We start from the raw sequence: 20,316 nt of genomic DNA, 5'->3' as shown, positions 1-20,316 counted from the left end.
TAGATGTTAACATAAAAAAATAATACATTTTAATAATTTATTTTTTTTAATAATGAACTAATTTAGGCGTTGATGAACGTAATACAATAATACAAAACAATATTTATATAAATAGAAATATGATGGCAATGTCACTAAGGCAGCACAAACCGGGCGTTTCACCAGCAAACTTCAATGCGACACAATGCTGGCAAACAACGTCCATTGGACCAATGCAAACTAAACGATGCAAGGTGTAGTCGATGATGCAATCTTATCGAAACGCTGCTCGATTCAAATCAATACTTGAACCATTTCTTCTTGAAATTCGAAGATTAATTCCCTGCTCATTTGTACGATAAGCTCGACGATTTCTGGTTTCTAATCTAGCCGTTTCACGTGCTGCCTCTCTTTGCTCTTGTGTTCGAGAAGCACGAATCAAGGCCCTTCTTTACTCCAAAGCCTTCGAGCCGGATCCGTTGGGCATTGCTACTGAATGCTCATTTGGAGTTGTTGGAACCCCACGCACTATTGGAAAAGTGACGTGTTTTGCTGCTGGAGACGCAGCACTTGCACATTCTTGGAATTACGTATTGATATTTGGCATCATACGCAATAAGCAGTCGCACTATTGAAAAGGTGCGGTGATTTGTCTTAATGGTTTTGTTCGGCTGCTAGAGACGCAGCAATTTCATCACATTACGTTGATACCTGGCTATTTTGGAGAACAGCTTGGATTGACTGCTGGCAACGCAGCAAGCTGCAATGGAAAATCTACGTACTTTACTGGGAACCAGAGGTAGATTGAAGGCAACAATTACCCGTATTTCTAGATATGCAGAGCATCACCTGATGGCTGCACATTCTACGATGTTGATACCAAATTGGACACGCTGGTTCAAGTTTGGAAGCAGTTTGTCAATCTTGGCGACAAACTTTATAAATATGAAGGTGTGCAGGGATATGTGGATCCAGCAAGTGACAACAATGTATATGAGGAGCGTTTGAACGAGCTTGTGCTCTTCTTAAGGTACTACACGCTGAGTAAAAACCCCACAAACTAGAAGATGCCAATACATCATCTAATGTGCTTGGGGAAGTGGATGAATCGCCCATCGAATGCATTTTACGACACATGCAGAAACAATCTCAGAAGCAAATGGAGACTATGGAGTACATAATGACACGACTGGTGGATAACGAGGCACTATCAGGCCCACAGCAAGTCGCAGGACCATCAATGAAGGATTGGGAACCGCCACGGATTCATATCGCACCATTTGATGGAGATATAAGGAATGGCACGCGTTTAAGGGTCTCTTCGACAGTGCCGTTCACAGCGAATCAACGTTGACGAATATTCAGAAGTATCATCACTTAAAATCTTGTAGCCGATGCCTACTATGAAATAGCTTGGAATTCATTAGTTCATCGGTACGAGAAGCCTCGCTATTTGGTAAACTTGTTGTTGGATACATTTACTGGACTGCCCAAGGTTGCTGCGGATCAAAACCCAGCATCGCTTCGATCGTTAACAAACGAAGCTGGTACCGTAATTCGGGAATTAGACGCTTCTGGACAAACGGATCAGGATTGTTGGCTGATTTACTTGCTCATGGCAAAAGTTAATGACACCACACGTCGTGTGAAAAGAGTCAAGATATGGCAAATCCTACGATAACGTAGTTGCTCAAGTTCTTGGATGCACGTTGTGATCGGCTGGAGCTTAGCCAATCTGCAACTACGACAAGCAGCAAGCCTAGACAGTACAGGAACGCATATGCCCTACTCGCCACTTCAGAGCGCTGTGCAAAGTGCAAGAAGGAACACGCATTGATGGCATGTACAAAGTTTTTGGAACTATCTATTCAGCCTTTGCAAAATCCAAACACATGTGTTTTAATTGTTTGAGATTTGGTCATGGAGTGAGTGCTTGCACATCGAAGTCATCTTGTAAGCATTGCAAGCGCCGACATGACTCACTCTTGCATTTCGACCAACGTAATACTAAGGACAAAGGTGAACCACAGCAACTCCAGCAGGATGAGTCAAATGAGTCACCAGGTACTAGCACAGTAGTAGCACTGACGAACGCCATTAATACTTCGAAAGGTGGAAAAGGTGCAACCATGAGAAGAAAACTGCCAACGGCGCAGGTGTATGTGCGCAATTCTCGAGGACAAGACGTTGTTTGCCGCATATTATTGGACTGCGGCTCGGAGTTGTCCTACGTTTCGAAACGGTGCATCTAGACATTGGGTCTGGCCCGTTCACACTCTCGCATTTCCATATCTGGAATATCATCAATCAAGGCAGAAACAACAAGAGGGCTCTGTTCACTACACATCAAGTCGCAAGTGTCAGATGCATCTCTTGTGGTCAAGGCACACGTGCTTGGAAACATTACTTCGACACTGATGAGAGGCCTCTCCATATTTAGTGGCCACACCCTAGCAGACGCCGCATTCAATACCAACGCATCAATCGACATTTTGCTTGGTAACGATTACATTTCGGTTCTTACTGGAGATAAGTTGTGTCATACCCAGGGAAAAAACACAATCGGTATTAATTCAATATTTGGATGGATCATCACATCAGTGGGAGGAGCGAGTACAACCACAACTACGTTGCTAAGCAGCCATGGACATCAACGCATTGTGGCTATGGTTTTGGGAATTGGAAGAAATTCCATCGTTCACGTTTGCAAATACAGAAGAGGATTTGGTGGAGACTCATTTCGTCCAAACACACTCCCGTAATGCCGAAGGGAAATACATAGTCGAGCTACCATTCAAGCAAGGGAACCCAGAGCTTGCAGACAGCTTTCATGGAGCCAAGTCTCGCTTCTTGGCAGTTGAACGTCGCGACGTTTAATGAAGGATGTATGTACAATTCATGTACAATTCATGCCGCACCATCCGGTACTAGGGGCAAAGCTGCGCGTGATGGCACATTTCAAGACCAAGATGGTCGGTCTCTAAGCGATGCGCTCCATATTGGTCCATGTATACAACGCAATCTGCCCAACGTATGCATGAGGCTTCGAATGCACAAGTTTGTATTTTCGGCCGATATAGTGAAGATGTTTAGACAAATTTTGGTTGCACCTAAACATCAAGATTTTCAACGAATATTATGGCGAGAAGATCCACCTGCACTATTGAAACACTCCAGACTCTGCACAGTTACATGCGGGACTGCGTCTGCGCCATTCCTGGCAGTCCGAGTGTTAGAACAACTTGCCAAGGACCACGAGTATGTGTTCCCTAGAGCAGCTAAGATATTACTTGAGGCCATGACAGAGGAAGAACTTATTAACATTCAAACTGAGCTGGTTGCACTCATGCCCCAGCACACGGCTGAGCACCGCGCAAGGTGATAGAGTCAACATGTCAACAGCAACATCAAAGGTACTAGGACTAAACTGGGATCCTGGAGAAGACAACCTTGCATACAACATTGTATTATCGGAGACTGCAAGCTGTACAAAGCGACAAGTGCTATCCGATGTAGCACACATTTTTGCTTGATTTGGATTAGGACTCTGAACTCCCGATGTAACAGGCGCACTCTTGGCAGATGTATCGCAAGGACATTTCATCGCTACAACAGCTCAAGATACCCCGCTTCATAGACAGTCACATGGATCACATCGAGTTACATGCATTCTCAGACGCTTCGTTTAAGTCGTCTGCAGTCGTCTACAGCAGAGATAGGAGTATATCTTGTTGCTGCTGAGACTCGCGTCGCACCTTTAAAACTAGCAACGCTGCCACGCCTCGAACTGTGTGGAGCTCTACTACTGACTAGACTTGTTAAGGCAATTCAAGCTAGTCTGGGCAAGAAGGAAGTGAAGGTATACGCATGGTGCGATACTACAATTGTGTTGTCCTGGCTGTCCAATCAACCCTGTAAATTAAAGATGTTCGTAGCCAATCGTACGGCACAAATACTCGAGACAATTCCACAGAACGCTTGGAGGCATGTGAGTACCAAGAAAAATCCTGCAGATTGTGCATCCCGAGGAATGCTCGCCGGTGGCCTACTTAAATTTGACTTATGGTGGAGGGGACCGTCGTGGCTACATGATGCCCAGGAGTGTTTAGAGATGCTTCGACGATCAAAATTCTGCTGTTCTATCGTGCCGCCAGCAGCAGAAGCAGAATTCAAGGTCAATATTCTGACGGCAAGGGAGGAAATGGCATCGGCCCCCTCAGACGCTTTATGGCCCACCGTAGAAAGCCTGCCGAAGTGTATAGCGACAATGGGCGTAATTTCGTCGGTGCTTAATTTTGGAAACGTTGGCAGCAGGAATATTTAACAGCATTGCAGCAACGACCAAATTGGTCTACCAAGATGCCTAACATATTCCTTGGAAACATTGTACTCATCAAGCATTCGAATACGCCTCTATCAACATGGATATTTGTCATTATTTAGCGTATTTGTCATTCTTTAGCATAATTTGTAGCTTTAATTATTATCGGCGAATGAAGAGCCGTATCGTTAGTATTGAGTAAGCAAACGAACGGACAAGTTGAGCGTATCAACATTTGGCTGTTATAGTTCATATGAAACAAAGAAATATTTAATTGTTCGTCACCCATTTTCAATGGGTTCAGGGTATAAAAACCAGGAGTAGTTATCGCTTTTTTGGGAACAACTCTATACGCGCGTGATATACACAGAACTTGGAATAAAAACAAGTAAGAACGTTGCAGTCGGGCGTTACCGACTGCGGAATACTCATTCACATCCCATCAACTATAGTTAAGTTTCACTCTAATACTGTATAATATAGAGGCTTTTCCAATTTGCCACGCCCCTACTGGGCGTAGACACCTAATTTTTGGTTAGTTTCTAGAACGAGATAACAGTACCCCAACTGCAAAGTTTGAATGCTTACTCTCAAAAAAGTGAAAATTACAGGGTATTTTTCGATATGCCACGCCCCTAAAGAGACGTAAAAATTATTTTTTGGAGAATCGATAGAGGAGGCTACCAGTAACTCAACTATCCAAATTTGAAGCTTCTAGCTATTATGCTTTAGGAGATATAAATTTTTGCGGTTTGCCACGCCCCCTATGGGCGGACATATATCTACCATAGCTCGTTGGACTTGGGCGATCAACCCGCGTATATATACCAAATTTCAGATCTCTAGCATCAATAGTGCCTAAAATATACCAGCATTCGAAAAATCACAATATCTTCAGGTCCGATTTGCCACGCCCCTAGTGGGCGTAGATATATAATTTTTTACCCATCTTCATAGAATCAAAACATTAGCTTACGTGCAAAATTTCAGCATTCTAGGTTTATAACTTTAGGAGATACAGTTTTATCCGATTTGCCACGCCCCTAATGGGCGGAGATATATCCGCCATAGCTTGTGATCTTGGATGGTCGGCGTGGACCTACATACCAAATTTCAGTTTTCTAGCTCTTTAACTAACATGATTTCTGGTATATCGGAAAATGCATTTTCCGATTTGCCACGCCCCTAGTGGGCGGATCGGGAAAATTTTAACACTTTATAAATCGGAGATATACACGAGTATGTGCTCCAAATTTCAAGTCTCTAGCTTCGATAGCGCCGAAATAGATTGCGTTCATACGGACAGACGGACAGACGGACAGACGGACAGACGGACGGACGGACAGACGGACAGACGGACGGACAGCAAGACGGACATTGCACAAAACCAATATACTGATTCACTTTCGTGAATGAGTATAAAAATTTCAAGGCTACATACATACATTTAACAAAACCATTATATGCTGATTTCACATTGGATATAAAAATATGTAGACCTATTTGATACAATTTCAATTTTTGTTCTATTTTGGATTCCAAACTTTATACTGAGCTGCAAGTTGCATTGAATTCCATTAAATACCCCGAAATATATGAAAATAAAACCAAAACAGTTAGCAATGCAAAGTGTTTGTTAAATTTTTGATTTGTTCTGCATTTATAAAAGCACGCATAGGTCTGTATACCCTCAAATAAGAATTTTGCGGGATCAGGGCATCTCATAGTCGAGCACCCCGACTAGAGTTTTTATGCCGCGAACCCATTGAAAATGGGAAATCAGGGTATAATGATTTTGTGAAAAGTATATAACAGACAAAAGGAATCATCGCAGACCCCATAAAGTATATATATTCTTAAGCAGCACGACGAGCTAAATCGATATAGCCCTGTCCGTCTGTCTATCTGTCCGTCCGTATGAGCAAACCGATCTCATAGGCAGTACAAATTTATCTTATTTTTTCGATAACTCATCCGATAACTTTTTTATCGAGAATAACCGAAAAAGTTGCTCTTGAATTTCTTTGTTGTTTTCTGGTTGCTTTAAAAACTTAGTGAATGAATTTGGAATATATAATTTTCAAGGAGCCTTTGCAAATTCAGTCAGAGTATATGGGATCGTTACCAAATCGAGATTGTATCAGTATCACAGAGTAGGTCTAACAATTCGGTCGACATATTGAGAGAAAAGTACGAAAAAAATAAAATATTTGTGCATTTCGTGTTAAATTCTTAAACAAAATCGCGTTGTAAATCATTTCGCTGTGCTAAATTTGAAGTTTATTAATAGTTATTATATAAATCAGTTTGTCTATTCTTTGAGCGCATAGCTGCCCCATCTGAATCCAAAGAAAAGAAACCACAAAGATGTCGGACAATTCGGCTGTCTCTGGCGTACTGAATGCTGTGCTGTGCGGCGTGACTGGCTATGGGTTCTACGCGATGCAGCCGCAGGAACATCCATTTGCGTTCTCTGCCTGCTTGATTGGCTTTTGCCATGGTCTGTTGGGGCTGATCGACATTTTCGTTGGGAATGATAACACACACAAAGCCAAGAAGACGACTAATGCCATTATGGAGGTTGTTCCCTTGCCGCTCGTCAATATGGAGCTATTCCTTAGCGGCGAAAGCAACAACATTGCATTGGGACACGGGCTGTTCATTGTGCCTATGGCCATATCTGTGCTGGCCGGCCTAATCAAGGGCGAGGGCGAGGAGGCGGACGAAGCGATGGATACATTGAAGCTATTGACCATGTTGGGCAACATAACCTCTCTCTGCTATCTGGCCATCAACGAGGGCTCCATCATTATGGGCGGCATGGCTGTCCTCGCCTTCCTCACCAAGATTGGATCCGAGTATCTGGAGACACAGATTGAAGGCTCCGGCGATCCAGTCAAGTACCTCAGCTGGTCTGGATTCTACTTGCTGGCCAGCTTCGCCGTTGGCGGCGAGAAGTGATTTGCACACCCAAAGCTATGAATGAAGTATACCCAAAAATGAAGTAGCACAAAGCAAGCAAAACAATTCCGTTAGGCCTAATTGATGTTGAGTACAATTATGGATAGTTATGGATTTGCACATTACCCGGACTAACAAACTGAAAAATTGATTAATATGCGACTGTCGTTTGAATTTGGTGATTAAATATCTTAAAGCGAATCGACGTTCGGATTCAAGCTCAAAATCTATCATGCGTAGAAAAACTAATTTAAAATTCTTTCATATGTTATGAAAATATTTCATCTTGATTCACTTCAGATATAAGACAAATATTACAAATTAATAGAATATATTTAGCAATAACCAAAACCGAGCATTTGTATTTAGTCAACATGTAGACTTGGCCATTGATGGCATTTTGAAGAGCTTGTCCCTATCTCGTAGAATCCAGTGTAGCCCGTGCAAACGAGCTAGGCTACGACGCGTCGTCTAAGGAAGATAAGCTTACACGCAGAGTGTTGCAACAGAGAAGTTAAAGCTGATTCATTTATTATTCGGATCTAGTCTAGCCACTTAATGCTATTCCTTAATAGCTTCGGCAAGTTTTGGACATTATTTATGATACAAATTTGTTCATATTGATATTATTGTCGTCCATTGTAGTCTATTGTGTACAGCAGCGAGCCGATGCGGCAAACATTCTAGCAAACCTGAAAAGCACTTGGGGGCATTTCACACAAATTTACGCAAGTTCATTTTTGAGCGAGTGTGTTGGTTGGTTTCTGGCTGCTTGGGTGAGCTGGCTCGGTTTTCAAGTGTATTCAAATAGCCATAATCATCTCTGCTGTAATAAATCTAATTTCCCACAATAGCCGGATCGATGGACGAAGGGTTCAACAAACGAACCCACAAAATAATTCGATTTGGGAGTCTGTCGAGTGCGCAATACTCTCGAGTGGCACTCGCTGTGTAGTCACCCGGATGTAAGAGTGAACTATGTAAGTGCGTATCAATATATGTACATTTGTGTGTGTGGAGCGGATAGAACAATGTACTGGAACATAATGGCCATGTCTGCACTTTATCGTGGGCCAGCTAAATCAATGTCAAATGGCAATTAGTTGGCTGCAGATGACTTCATCGTACCATATTCGGCCCACTCGTAAGCCTTTTAGCGCATGCGAGGCTTATGGGCTTAGGTGGCACTAACTATTGAACTGGAGCTCCGAGTTGTAGCTGACACTGGTCCAGTAGCTCGGGCCCAAGACAATGACGGCCAATTACTTATGATAACAGACATTTTTGGTTGTTTTTGTTATTGCTTTTCTGTAACAACCAGTTCTTGATTTTTCGTCTGTTTCGTCAGCTGCCAATCAAAAAATCAAAATCAAAATCAAAAAGACAAATGTCGAACCGAGACTTTGAAAAGCCACCCAACTAACGTCAGCTGCACCCGCAACCGCGCCGGATGCCGCCAGTAGCTCCAGTTCCACTTCCACTTCCACTTCGACTCGCCGCATCATAAGTCATAAAATAAACAATAAACAAGCTCAAGACGCAGCTAAATGACTTTACAACGACAACTTTGGGGCGTCATGGCCATTGAACACGCCGTGAGCAGCTCCAAAGCTCGGGCAAAAGAGGCGGTAGGGCTCTTCCAGAGGGGCATATCGGAGGAGTCTGTCCGTCCGTCTTAATGTCTATTTAGCTGACTGTTTGTGCGCGCTACACGACGCGTGTTGACATTAGCTCTCAAATTTATTAGTTTTTATTTTCATTGTGGCTAGCGTTATGGGCTTTGGTTTGGGCCAAGCCCTTAGTGGGGTTAATGGAATACCGTCGACAGACATTGACAAGTCATTGCAATGATTATCAAATACATATATTGACAATAATATTTCATTCTTCTATGCCCAAAAATAATAATGACTCTGACTCTGACTCTTACAATACAAAGAACTTCAATTCTAGCATAGTTCTTACTGAGCTCAACCATTCATTCTTATGTTCTAGGCAGATTGTAACGAAGCTTGAAAATATGCGGCATAAGACTTCAACCTGAAACCTTACGTTGAGACCAGACTAAAATAATGCATAAGGTATATTATAATATAGTATATAAGTTAAGCGCTCCCACACTAGAGTACTAGTGATTGGGGTCGCTGTGTTGGGTTCTTGTGAATATATAACAACTTGGTTGTCTGACTGGACTCTCCAGCCTCCTTAGATTGTCGATAGTCTTAACTTATATATAAGGTATATTGGTATCAATACATAAATGAGCTACTCTGTACTTACCTAGGAGTTGGAACAAAATGCCATAGGATCCTAATTACTGTACCCAAGAGTTAGGAATAAGGTGCTATAGAGATAAAGCTCAAGTTCTATTTCACTCAATTTAAATTATTATTTTCAATTACATAAATTCAAAATTTAGCATTTAAGCCTTTTTGCTAAAATTCAATGTATTAACTTAAGATATTCCCATAGATGCAACCTGTTGCCATGATTTTTATGTTGTTCCTCTCAATCTGTTCGCATGGAAAGTAAGTCACACACATGGGCCTTCGGGTAGTAGGAACTCATTTCATAAAGCTCTTCACAGATACACAATCAAAATTAATTAAACTTTACCAATGAAAGGTAGTCCATCAGACATTCAATTCATTCAAATTGCTCTCAATCTGTTAAATTCTGAAGTTAATTTTCCATTTTGTTTATACATATCACGATACGTTATATATGTATATTTATATGTGATGATTATCATGGTCTTTGTTATCTGAGGTGCTGCTGCTGGTGCTGTCTACGGACTCTTCAACATCTTATCTGGACGTATATCATATAAGTAGGCCCTCTTAGCCCTCGTGGAGTTGCAGTCGTACTATATGTTATATTATTTATTAGATCGTTTCTTGACATCACTCCACAATGGAGAACGTTTCTGTTCTGGTTTGGTTGCGTGGACTCTGGGTCTGGGCATGGGTGTCGCTCTTATCAGCAATGCTCCAGTTTTTTGGCTGCCTATTGGCTTGCTGCACGTATCTAATTTATATAAGCCATAATGCCTGTTGGAGTTCTGTTAAAATTGAATTTCTATTTGGTGATTAAAAAGCGGCAATAAAATCAATTCCAAGTTGAAGTTGAACGCGTCGAAAATCATTTATTGTATGTGCGTATCAAACGCAATTAATTGTACCGCGCCCAGAACTTCCATTTTAATCAAATTAAAAAAAGAAGAAAAAACGTAACCTCTGTGCTGCAAGGATGGGGACGAAGGGGGTGAACGTCAGGTGTTTCGCTTGATGCACTTCAATTGGGCAATTCAATAATTTATTTGTAACAACAACGATTTGGCCGCATTTAAAATCGATCAATACTTCGGGGACACAGGCAGCGACAACGTCAGAGAGAGGAGGGCTTAGAAAAGAGAGGGACAGAATAATACTTTATTACTGTCTTTGACCAATTCGCATGTTTATTTGATAGGGCCAGCAGCGAACGACTTATTGGCCAACCGTTTTAACATTCATCAGGCATTCCGGTTTCTGAAACCCTCACCGGGACAACAAGAATGCCGCCCAGAAACAGTGATATAGAGACATAAATATATAGAGGGAAGACAGAGAGAGAAAGAGTAGATACGATGACCCATAACAAGCTGTTGGCCAAGTTGTTGGATCGTAAACTTCTCGCGTCATGGCAAGCAAATTGAGAACTTAAGAATGCGAATGCTGTAAACTTTTTGGAATTAGAATGTAAAGTGAAAGGAGTTCTGCAGGTTAACAGTCATACCAACACGCCAAACGCCGGCAAAAAACGTAAAAGAAAATAAAAAAAAGCCTGCTGAAGCCAGCTTTTGGATTCCAGAGTCTCAGCCATTGCCGGCTTAAGAATCTGTTCGGCCCTCTAAAATTAAGTGAGCTTGTGGAGCTGATGGCGCCGCTGCCGCCGCTTACTATGTATTTTAGGTTTTCCCTCTACTCTACTACTATTTATGGATATAGATATAGATATAGATATAGACATAGATATAGATATAGATATAGATATAGATATAGATATAGATATAGATATAGATATAGATATAGATATAGATATAGATATAGATATAGATATAGATATAGATATAGATATAGATATAGATATAGATATAGATATAGATATAGATATAGATATAGATATAGATATAGATATAGATATAGATATAGATATAGATATAGATATAGATATCGATATAGATATAGATATAGCTATCGCTATAGATATAGCTATAGCTATAGCTATAGCTATCGCTATAGCTCTCGCTATAGCTATCGCTCTAGCTATCGCTCTCGCTCTCGCTCTAGCTCTAGCTCTCGCTATAGCTCTAGCTCTCGCTCTAGCTCTAGCTATAGCTCTAGCTATAGATATCGCTCTCGCTCTAGATCTCGCTCTCGCTCTCGCTATCGCTCTCGCTCTCGCTCTCGCTCTAGCTCTCGCTCTCGCTCTCGCTCTCGCTCTCGCTCTCGATCTAGATATAGATCTAGATATAGATATAGACATAGATATAGATATAGATATAGATATAGATATAGCGTATCAGCGTGGGTCCAAAACGGCCGTTGAGAGTGGAGATTATTGTATAAGTGACGGATGGACGGATGGAATGACTGGATTGCCTTTAGCTTTGTGGCACGGTATGGAAAATACTTGGTCTATGACAGCGTCCCAGTGTATGTGTGTGGAAGCAGCTTTCGAGCAACCGAAATAATTTTGTGTAGGATTAGTGACAAATATTTCTTCTCTCTCATATTCTGTGAGGAAGTGAGGGAGGGAAGGTAGCACATTGCGAGTAGACAGGCGAGTGGGCGGCCGACGAGACGGAGACAGTGGAGGCGACGCTACAATGGCCTGGCAACCCGGCAACTGTGAGGTACACGGCAACCAACAACAACACTAACAACAACACGAAAGACAAGAAGCAGCAATATCGAGAACGACAAAGACATCTTCGTCTTCCGCATGTCTGCGCTATTTTTAAGCAACTAATCGCCTAGAACGCTGCCGAAGAGGCAGAAAGCGTCGCCAAACGGCGAGCGCCAACCCCAACGTCGACGGCAGATGTGAACGCCAGGAACTGACATGATGCACATCAGGAGTGGAAAAGTGGGCGGGGGCCAGGTCAATGGAATACCTGAAAGGCGATCCTCGTTATGAAGAACAAATATGGCCTTCTTTACATATTTATACATATATATATATGGCCCCCAAAGCGGGTATATTAGCAATGGAATTGTGTTGGTAACATAAGTAAAAGAAAACTCTTCTGACAACATTTAGACCATTGTGTTCGATATCTATGCAGATATGCGATGATTCACATATGCATTTAGTTAATACTATACTATACCTTTAAGAATAGCTCAACTATTCTCCCGCTGTTAGCTACTCCTATCATTATCTATCACAGTGGATCGCACGTCTGGTTCGGGCATTCCATAGTTGGGCATTCTCATAACGTTCGCTATGCTTCTGTTTATTTTGGAGTGAAACTATTCATGTTGCCATAGGATGTACATAAATTAATTGAGTTTTATGGGACAATTTTCACTTTTCCCCAAAAAGCTATTTGACCCGACGAATGCCGGAAAATTCAGAAAAAGCCAAACGTGAGTCTGTGCGCCGAGGTTATTTTTAAGCTGGAATGAAAATGAAAATGTTCTATTTGTCAGCGAAGGAACGTGCATAAGTATCTATATCTATGTCTATAGCTATATCTATATCTATAACTGTATCTCTCTGCGTATCTCTCTATGTGGGTATGTGTGTATTTGTATCTGCTCATATATGAGAATTCTTCTCTGGATTCTGTTTTATTTTTACACAACAAATATTTATCGGGGCTACATTTTCATACAAAATACACACAATGCAGGCTCCCTAGAGTTGTAAGCTAATACAAACTTTGTTGATCAAGTATTTGACATTTAAATTGTTGTAAAAAATATAGAATTTTCTTTTTTCAACAGGTAAATAGGAATTAAAAGTTAAATAAAGCAATAAATGTGTTGTAAACGAAATAAGTGAAATTGAAAAATTTGGAGTGCTTTTAGTTTTGGTTTCTCGTTCTATATACAATATATGTATATATATAGAATAATGGAAGAGAACTCATATGGGGTATATCGAAAGCCAAATTCATGAACAGCATGGAGCTGGCTCACGCATGAGCTAACAGCGAGCAACTAGTTCTTTGTTCCTTTGTCAGATATTGGTAATAGAATAGGCATCGTAAGCCTCCTCAAAACTTGAAGGTGAGTCGAGAATGGGGCGTGGCTTGGCTTGGTTATGCGTGGTTGTCTACATACATATTTGTGGTTCGTTGTCAGTTTATTGTGCCAGAACGCCTGCTTTCATATTGACTTTTATTATTTAATAAGTGGTTGGCGCGATGAATTTTCACTGGAAAACTGAAAAGCCAAACGACGAAAGCGACGACGACGACGTGACTTCCGTTGCCACATGCGAAAAACTTTTCTCACTCCCAGTGTATACGTGTGTGCTCGTATGTGTGTGTGTGACTGTCAACAGGATACGTCTACTGCGTCGACGGCTTGTTGATGACATAATTAATGCCTTGCTGTGACAACAACAGCAAACAACTGCAACAACAACCAACAGAAACAACAACTAGGCAGCTGACTGCCATTCGGCTTTCGGTTTTTGAAGTTTTTCCCCCCAATAGGAGGACAAGCTTTTCCGGTTTTCCTCATGTCGCTGCTGCTGCTGCTGCTGCTGCGGGGAAAACTGTATAAAATGTGAAGTGGAAAATTAAAAAACAAAATGCAATTTTGATTGACAAGCAACAAAGCAAAGCGTCGACGCACAGCTGATGCTATTAAAGGTTTAAGAGTTTTCTTTTCTTACTCGTTCTTACTCACTTTATGGAAAAACTTTGCCCCTTTGATATACGAGCTGTGCATTCGAACGCCAGCAGCCATTTCAGACTTTGGGCTATAATACCCAGAATTTGATTTAGAACTAAAATGGAACCACACATAATCCTTAAATATACACATATATGGCATATCAAGTAATGATATATTTATATACATAATGTCAAAATCATTTTAATGCTCTTCTCTGGCCAGAGCCCGCAAGTCTTGATTTGCATTTCATTAGCATCATTGTTTTTATTAATCTTCTTTTTGCAGTGTATTGGTTTTGTGCCCGTCCACATGAACGCAAAACATTTTGCCGTTATAGACTTGAAACTTTGAATATACACCCAGAAAGGCATTCTCGCCTGATTTTCCTGGTACATTGCTGTTGATTAACGTGCTATATCAATAGGACGTAGCAAATCAGGTACTCCATATTCTGGACAAATGACAAATGACTAATGACTAATGACTAATGACTAATGACCAATGACTAATGACTAATGCCTAATGACTAATGACTAATGACTAATGACTAATGACTAATGACCAATGACTAATGACTAATGCCTAATGACTAATGACTAATGACCAATGACTAATGACTAATGACTAATGACTAATGACTAATGACTAATGACTAATGACTAATGACCAATGACTAATGACTAATGACTAATGCCTAATGACTAATGGCAATGACTAATGACAAGTGACGAATGACTATAACAATCATGGGCGTGTAGGTGGTTTTATTTTTGTAGATTGCAACTTTGTATGTAGGTAGTTGGTCGAAAGTAAAAACGAGGCAAACACTGCGAGGGCAATGGACACACTAACAACCAAACGACAAACAAACTGGGAAAATTCTTGAGGCATAGGCGCAGTTGAGTGAAAACCTGTCGAACAACTGCGGCGCCTTTTTGCGTGGTTGTCGGATTGGTATTGTTGTTGTTGTTCATCAATTGAAGCCCAGGCAAAGCAAAAGAAAAAGCCAAAGCAAGCCACTCCGATCTGATCCGTTGCCAAGCTGACAGATTGCACAGTCGCAGCTCGTTTGGAGGCCGTGTGGCAGACACAGCGACGCAGCTTGGCAACAATGCGGATACGTGCCACATATACAAATATATACACATACATATGTATATGCATACACATATATATGTAAGTCTATGTGGCCTAGTCGGGGATCGCAGACGTCGCATTGTTGCCGCTTGCCTCTCGCCTACATCAGATAAGTTAATTGGCCATTTTGGCCCAAAGGGAAACAGCGCAGCCGAGTTGCAAGTTGCAAGTTGCAAGCTGCTGGCTGCCAGTTGCTAGTTGCTAGTTGCTAGTTGCAAGTTGCTGCCAATTGTTGATTGGGGAAACTTGTCGTATTTTGGGCAGGGGGCTGAGGTGGTGGTTGGAACAGTATCTTTGTTAGTTTGGGCCATTGGCCGACAGACCCGCCCGGCAAAACGTGAACAATGCGAGCCACGTTAACGTCGACTCTAACCCAGTGGCACAGTTTCAACAGTGCCCCACTCCCCTAGCACCCCTCGTGCTGCCTCTCCCTGTCGATCGCTGGCCGCATTTCGAGTTCGAGTTCGATTTCGATTTCAATCAATTCGAATGCTCGTTTAGTCTCTGTAGATCAAATTTTTCAATATATTTTCTTAGATAACATATATAGTATGAGCATGTTCATATATGAATATCTAAACAAGATGATTTTTGAAAATACATAATGTTTAAATACAAATAAGAACAAAATAATCTTATTATTATTTTTTTTTTTTAGTTTATATTTAACTATGTTCTTTCCATTAAAAATTTAAAATTATCATCATTACTTATTTATTATTACAATTCAGTATATCTTACGATCAATTTTTTCACAATCTATTCCTGCTCTATTTAGCAATACTCGAATTTAATTTATATTAGTAATATTTTGAAATGTACTTAATAAGCTACATTATTTGAATTATTATTATTATTGTTGTTTTATTAATTTACTTTTATTATTTTCATTATTAATTTTTTATTAATTATTATATTACTTTCAATTTTCAAATAAATATTGCTAATTCTGTATTATACTTTCTTATCAGAACCAACTACAAAATTAATATATATGTGTATGTATATTAATTATATATTATATATATTATATTATCAATCACTTAAGCAAATTTCATATCTATTATCCATATTTAAGAACTTTAAAAAATAGTTATTCAAAATATATATATATATATATATATATATATATATTTTGAATAACTATTTTTTAAAGTTCTTAAATATGGATAATAGATATGAAATTTGCTTAAGTGATTGATCTATTGATAAAACTGCAATGATTTAGTTGCCCTTCGGCTGATTGTTGTTTTATAATTGTTATCGATAGTTTTTGTTGTGTTCCTTTCCCAACTGTTTCAGTCTGTCGACTCGCACAAGATTGCCAAGCAGTTAATTGTTTTTTGGTGTTTTTTGTGGGCCAAACAGAATGTCAGGCAATAATGGGTTCCCATTGCGATAATATAATTAAAATGACAAGACAATTTACAAGTTAATTGCAAAGCACACACACACACAATGTGGAAAATGTAAAATATGCGAGAAATGTTTTCGATTCAAATTGTTACAGTCAAACAAAAGGCTGACAAAAATGTGATTCGATTCGACGTAATAAAATAATTGGCGCATGCAAAATGCAGAATCAGAGAGCGTAAAAGTCAATGCACATATACACACACCCACGCACACACTTTTATACACACTTACACAGATTGGCAGCATTTTCATTCATAAAGAGCAGCTTTAATGTATTAATGGAGTTAAACGCAAACTGCATGTATGCAGGAAGTGACGTAACACACACACACACACACACACACACACACACACACAGAGACACATTCGCATCGGATCAGCTATGATAGTGTGCGTTGAGCTAGAGGTCCATACATAAGTAGGAGCGAGACAGATGCATATGAGCGAGCTCCTCTCCTTCTCTTGTGCTTGCGCTTTTACACGCCTCACTGCTGACGGAAGTTTGTGTCCAAAGTCTTTAGTTCTGTGCGGCGACCTCGTGCTGTATTTGCAAGCGAATTCCATCGAAAAATCTTGTAACAACAACATTAACAAAAACAATAGCAATAACGATAGCAGCAGCAGCAGTAATTGTCAACGATAATTTCAATGCAAGTGCATGTACATGTGTGTGTGTAGTTGCGTGTGTGTGTGTGCGCCATTCAGAAAACAAACAGCAATAGCGACAGCGAGTGCAAGCGAGACAGCGGCAAACGGTGAGCAGTTACATTGCCAAAGCGCAATGGCGCAGTGACAAACACAAGCAACAACAGGCAACGGCAGTTTCAGAGGGGAGGCAAGGAGCAGAAGTCAGCTAAGAACTGAACCAAAACGCAAAACAGAAAATCCGAATGTACCTAAAAATCTCCAGAGGAATCACCCGAAAATTCAAATTAAACAAAAAGGGGGTCATACCAAATACTAATTTAAGAATATTTGGGCAATAATGTCATTGAAAGTGAAGTGCACGAAATAAGATTTGACATGGAAAAAGCCAATTATTTTAGTTTTCTTTGTGTTTAAATGTTACTAAGAATAGGAAAATAATGAAGTGCCTTAGTAAAAAATGATGAACGACTGATAATTAAAACCTCATTTAAATTTTTGGATATCTTTACATGCTTAGCGGGAATACGGCTGTAAAATTTTACTATACCGCTTTACGAAATAAGCTGTGATATATGTATGTATATACATATATACATATACATATGTATAGGCATGCAGTCATTCATACGAAACATTCTAAATGGATGTGCAATTTACATGACTAATCGAATTTTCCTATGTCGCATGAAGTCTAAATCTATTACAAAACCCACTTCATGAGTCATCAGCCTCGAATACATCCTACAGATGCAATAATTCATAGCAATATTAACAAATTTGTCACAAATATGCGATAATCAAGATTTTGCTTCTGTCATGTTTCTCAACTAACTTTCAAGTAGCGAACGCTGGCAACAATATTGCAGCAACATTTGTGCCATTAGCACTCAAAGTACAAATACGAAATCGTAAAATTAACGCACTCAAAATACACTCAAAATAAAGCACTCAAGAGAGCGAGATCAACTCAAAAAAAAAAAAACGAAAAGCTTTAGCCTAGCCGGCAAAAGACTGAATGAAACGGAATGAGAGACAGAGAGAGGGAGAGAGAGACATAAAGCATGAGTAAAACGACGACGAGAGCGAGAATTATTTCACAATTTTACACACACACACATACATATGTATACAGCGAGCGCTTGTGCGCTTTGTATGAGAAATGCCGGCAAGTGGTCGACAGCACTGCCGGCACCAAGTAGTACTTACAATCGTAGTAGTAAAGTTAAAGCTTTAACGGTTAACAAACAGCACAGCCACGCGCACAGACACATACGCAGTGACCGGCTGGCAGCAGGGCTGCTAACTTAGCCTTTTACTGGCCAGATCTGGCCTTTTTCAACTGCCAATTGCAGGAAAAATTGTAATCTAGCTGATGGCGGGAAATTTGGTATTTTTAAAAATCAAATCAGCATAATTTAAAGTGCCTCCAAAATACTTGAATATTATTGGCACAAACAATTCGTACACTGCCGAGAAGAAAATTGATTTTATTGAGCTCGATTAATCGTATGTCAATTTTCGAATTAAAATATAATTCATAACAAGTAAGAAAGTTCTAGCTTCCCCTGAAGCCTTCGAGCAACTGATATTTCAATCATTCTTTGTGTCTTTCTGCTTACACAAGAAACAACACATGCACACATACAACTACGCGCAGGCACGGATAAAGACGCATTGGCTGCAATGTGTGCTTACAATTGGAACTTAAAAGCTTAATAACTTTTCTTGTGGATGGACTTTTGTTACGGACATTAACAAAAAAAAAAAAAAAAACAAGTCTCTAGCTCTTATGTCTTTTTAGATCGACGCGTTCTTACATACGGACAGACGGACGGACAGATAGACGGACGGGCTAAATCGACTTAGCTCATCGCCCTGATCAAGAATATATATATACTTTTATACCCTATTGCCCATTTTTAATGGGTTCATGGTATAAAAACGGAAATGGCTATATTTTTGGCTATTATTGAATTTGATCTAGCCTTTTCTAGCAGGTTTGAAAAGTTAATTTAGCATTTTCTTGCCCGGAAAAGTTGGCAGCACTGCCTGGCAGCCGGGTGAAAAGCTGCGCAGCGCTTCCGTCTCTGTCAGAGTCAACGTTAGCGTCATTGTATGTATGTATGTATCTGTCTATGACGCTCGCGTGTGGGCGCGGTGTGGGCGAAGGTTAAGTTCCCATCTTCTTCACTGTTAGTATGGTTGCATTTTTGCATGTGTATGTATGCATGGAGGTACATATGTATGCGTGTATGTGCTGTTGCTTGACTACGCTGAAAGCAAAAATCACCTAACTGTAATCCTAACTAAAATTGCTAAAAACTTTATTAAAATTGCTAAAAGAAATTGCCAAATTTTGTTAAAATTTTATATATACATATATTGAATATGTTAAATTTATTACTTTCATTTATGATTCAGTTTTTAAATTATAGTTAAAATGTCGTCCAATTTATTATTATTTTTGCCAACCATTTTTTTGGCACATAACTATGGCAGCATTTATCATGCCTTTGTAATCCATATCTGTAAGATTTTTCTAGGTTTGTATAAAGAGTTTTTATTAAAAATGTTTATAGAAACTAACCTTATGCTTAAAATAGCATTGAGCGTTTAATTAATTGCAAACATAGCTATTTCATGAAATGGGTTGTTATTCCCAGCATCTCTGTAGCTATATATGTACCTCAACCAAACCTCAACCTCAAATTTAGTGGTGTCGGTAATAGATTCCCAATTTACGACACGCAACTTCTCAATTTAAATTAATACATCGTCGATGTTCTTACATTTAAAATATTTCAAAACATTTAAAAATTCTTTGCTTTTAGAGGGGCTCAAAATATTTTGAGGAGAAAATCAATTAATTTTCTCCATTACTTCAAAACTATCAGGTAATCTTAAAAAAATAAGAAATAGGTATATGCATTCAAACCTAAATCAAAAGTGTTACCTATCGCC

General features: G+C 39.8%; 2 protein-coding genes across 28 annotated transcripts in view; one reads left to right on the top strand and one right to left on the bottom strand.

Annotated features, from left to right (window-relative positions):
- Nucleotides 1–20,316, bottom strand: part of LOC149268147 (uncharacterized) — a 38,634-nt gene that overhangs the window by 5,712 nt on the left and 12,606 nt on the right. For 5 of the 27 annotated variants that reach the window (XR_016271410.1, XR_016271409.1, XR_016271417.1 and 2 more), the window contains one exon: nt 9,542–9,605. The exons of 20 other annotated variants lie outside the window; for them this stretch is intronic. The gene's annotated coding sequence lies outside the window, so the exon portion shown is untranslated. Of the gene's footprint in view, nt 1–9,541; nt 9,606–12,635; nt 12,925–20,316 lie in introns of all 27 variants that reach the window. 2 more of the 27 variants (XR_016271407.1, XR_016271411.1) reach the window with 2 other exon arrangements.
- On the top strand, nt 6,416–7,612 carry LOC108617977 (uncharacterized). The gene has a single exon (XM_018013886.2). It carries the CDS (start codon nt 6,668–6,670, stop codon nt 7,259–7,261), a length of 594 nt encoding a protein of 197 aa, XP_017869375.1. The 5' UTR covers nt 6,416–6,667; the 3' UTR covers nt 7,262–7,612.

Source organism: Drosophila arizonae, chromosome X (genome assembly GCF_054131065.1).
Source record: "Drosophila arizonae isolate 15081-1271.41 chromosome X, UAZ_ARI_1.0, whole genome shotgun sequence".
Lineage (NCBI taxonomy): Eukaryota > Metazoa > Arthropoda > Insecta > Diptera > Drosophilidae > Drosophila > Drosophila arizonae.
This window is presented reverse-complemented; position numbering and strand designations above follow the sequence as displayed.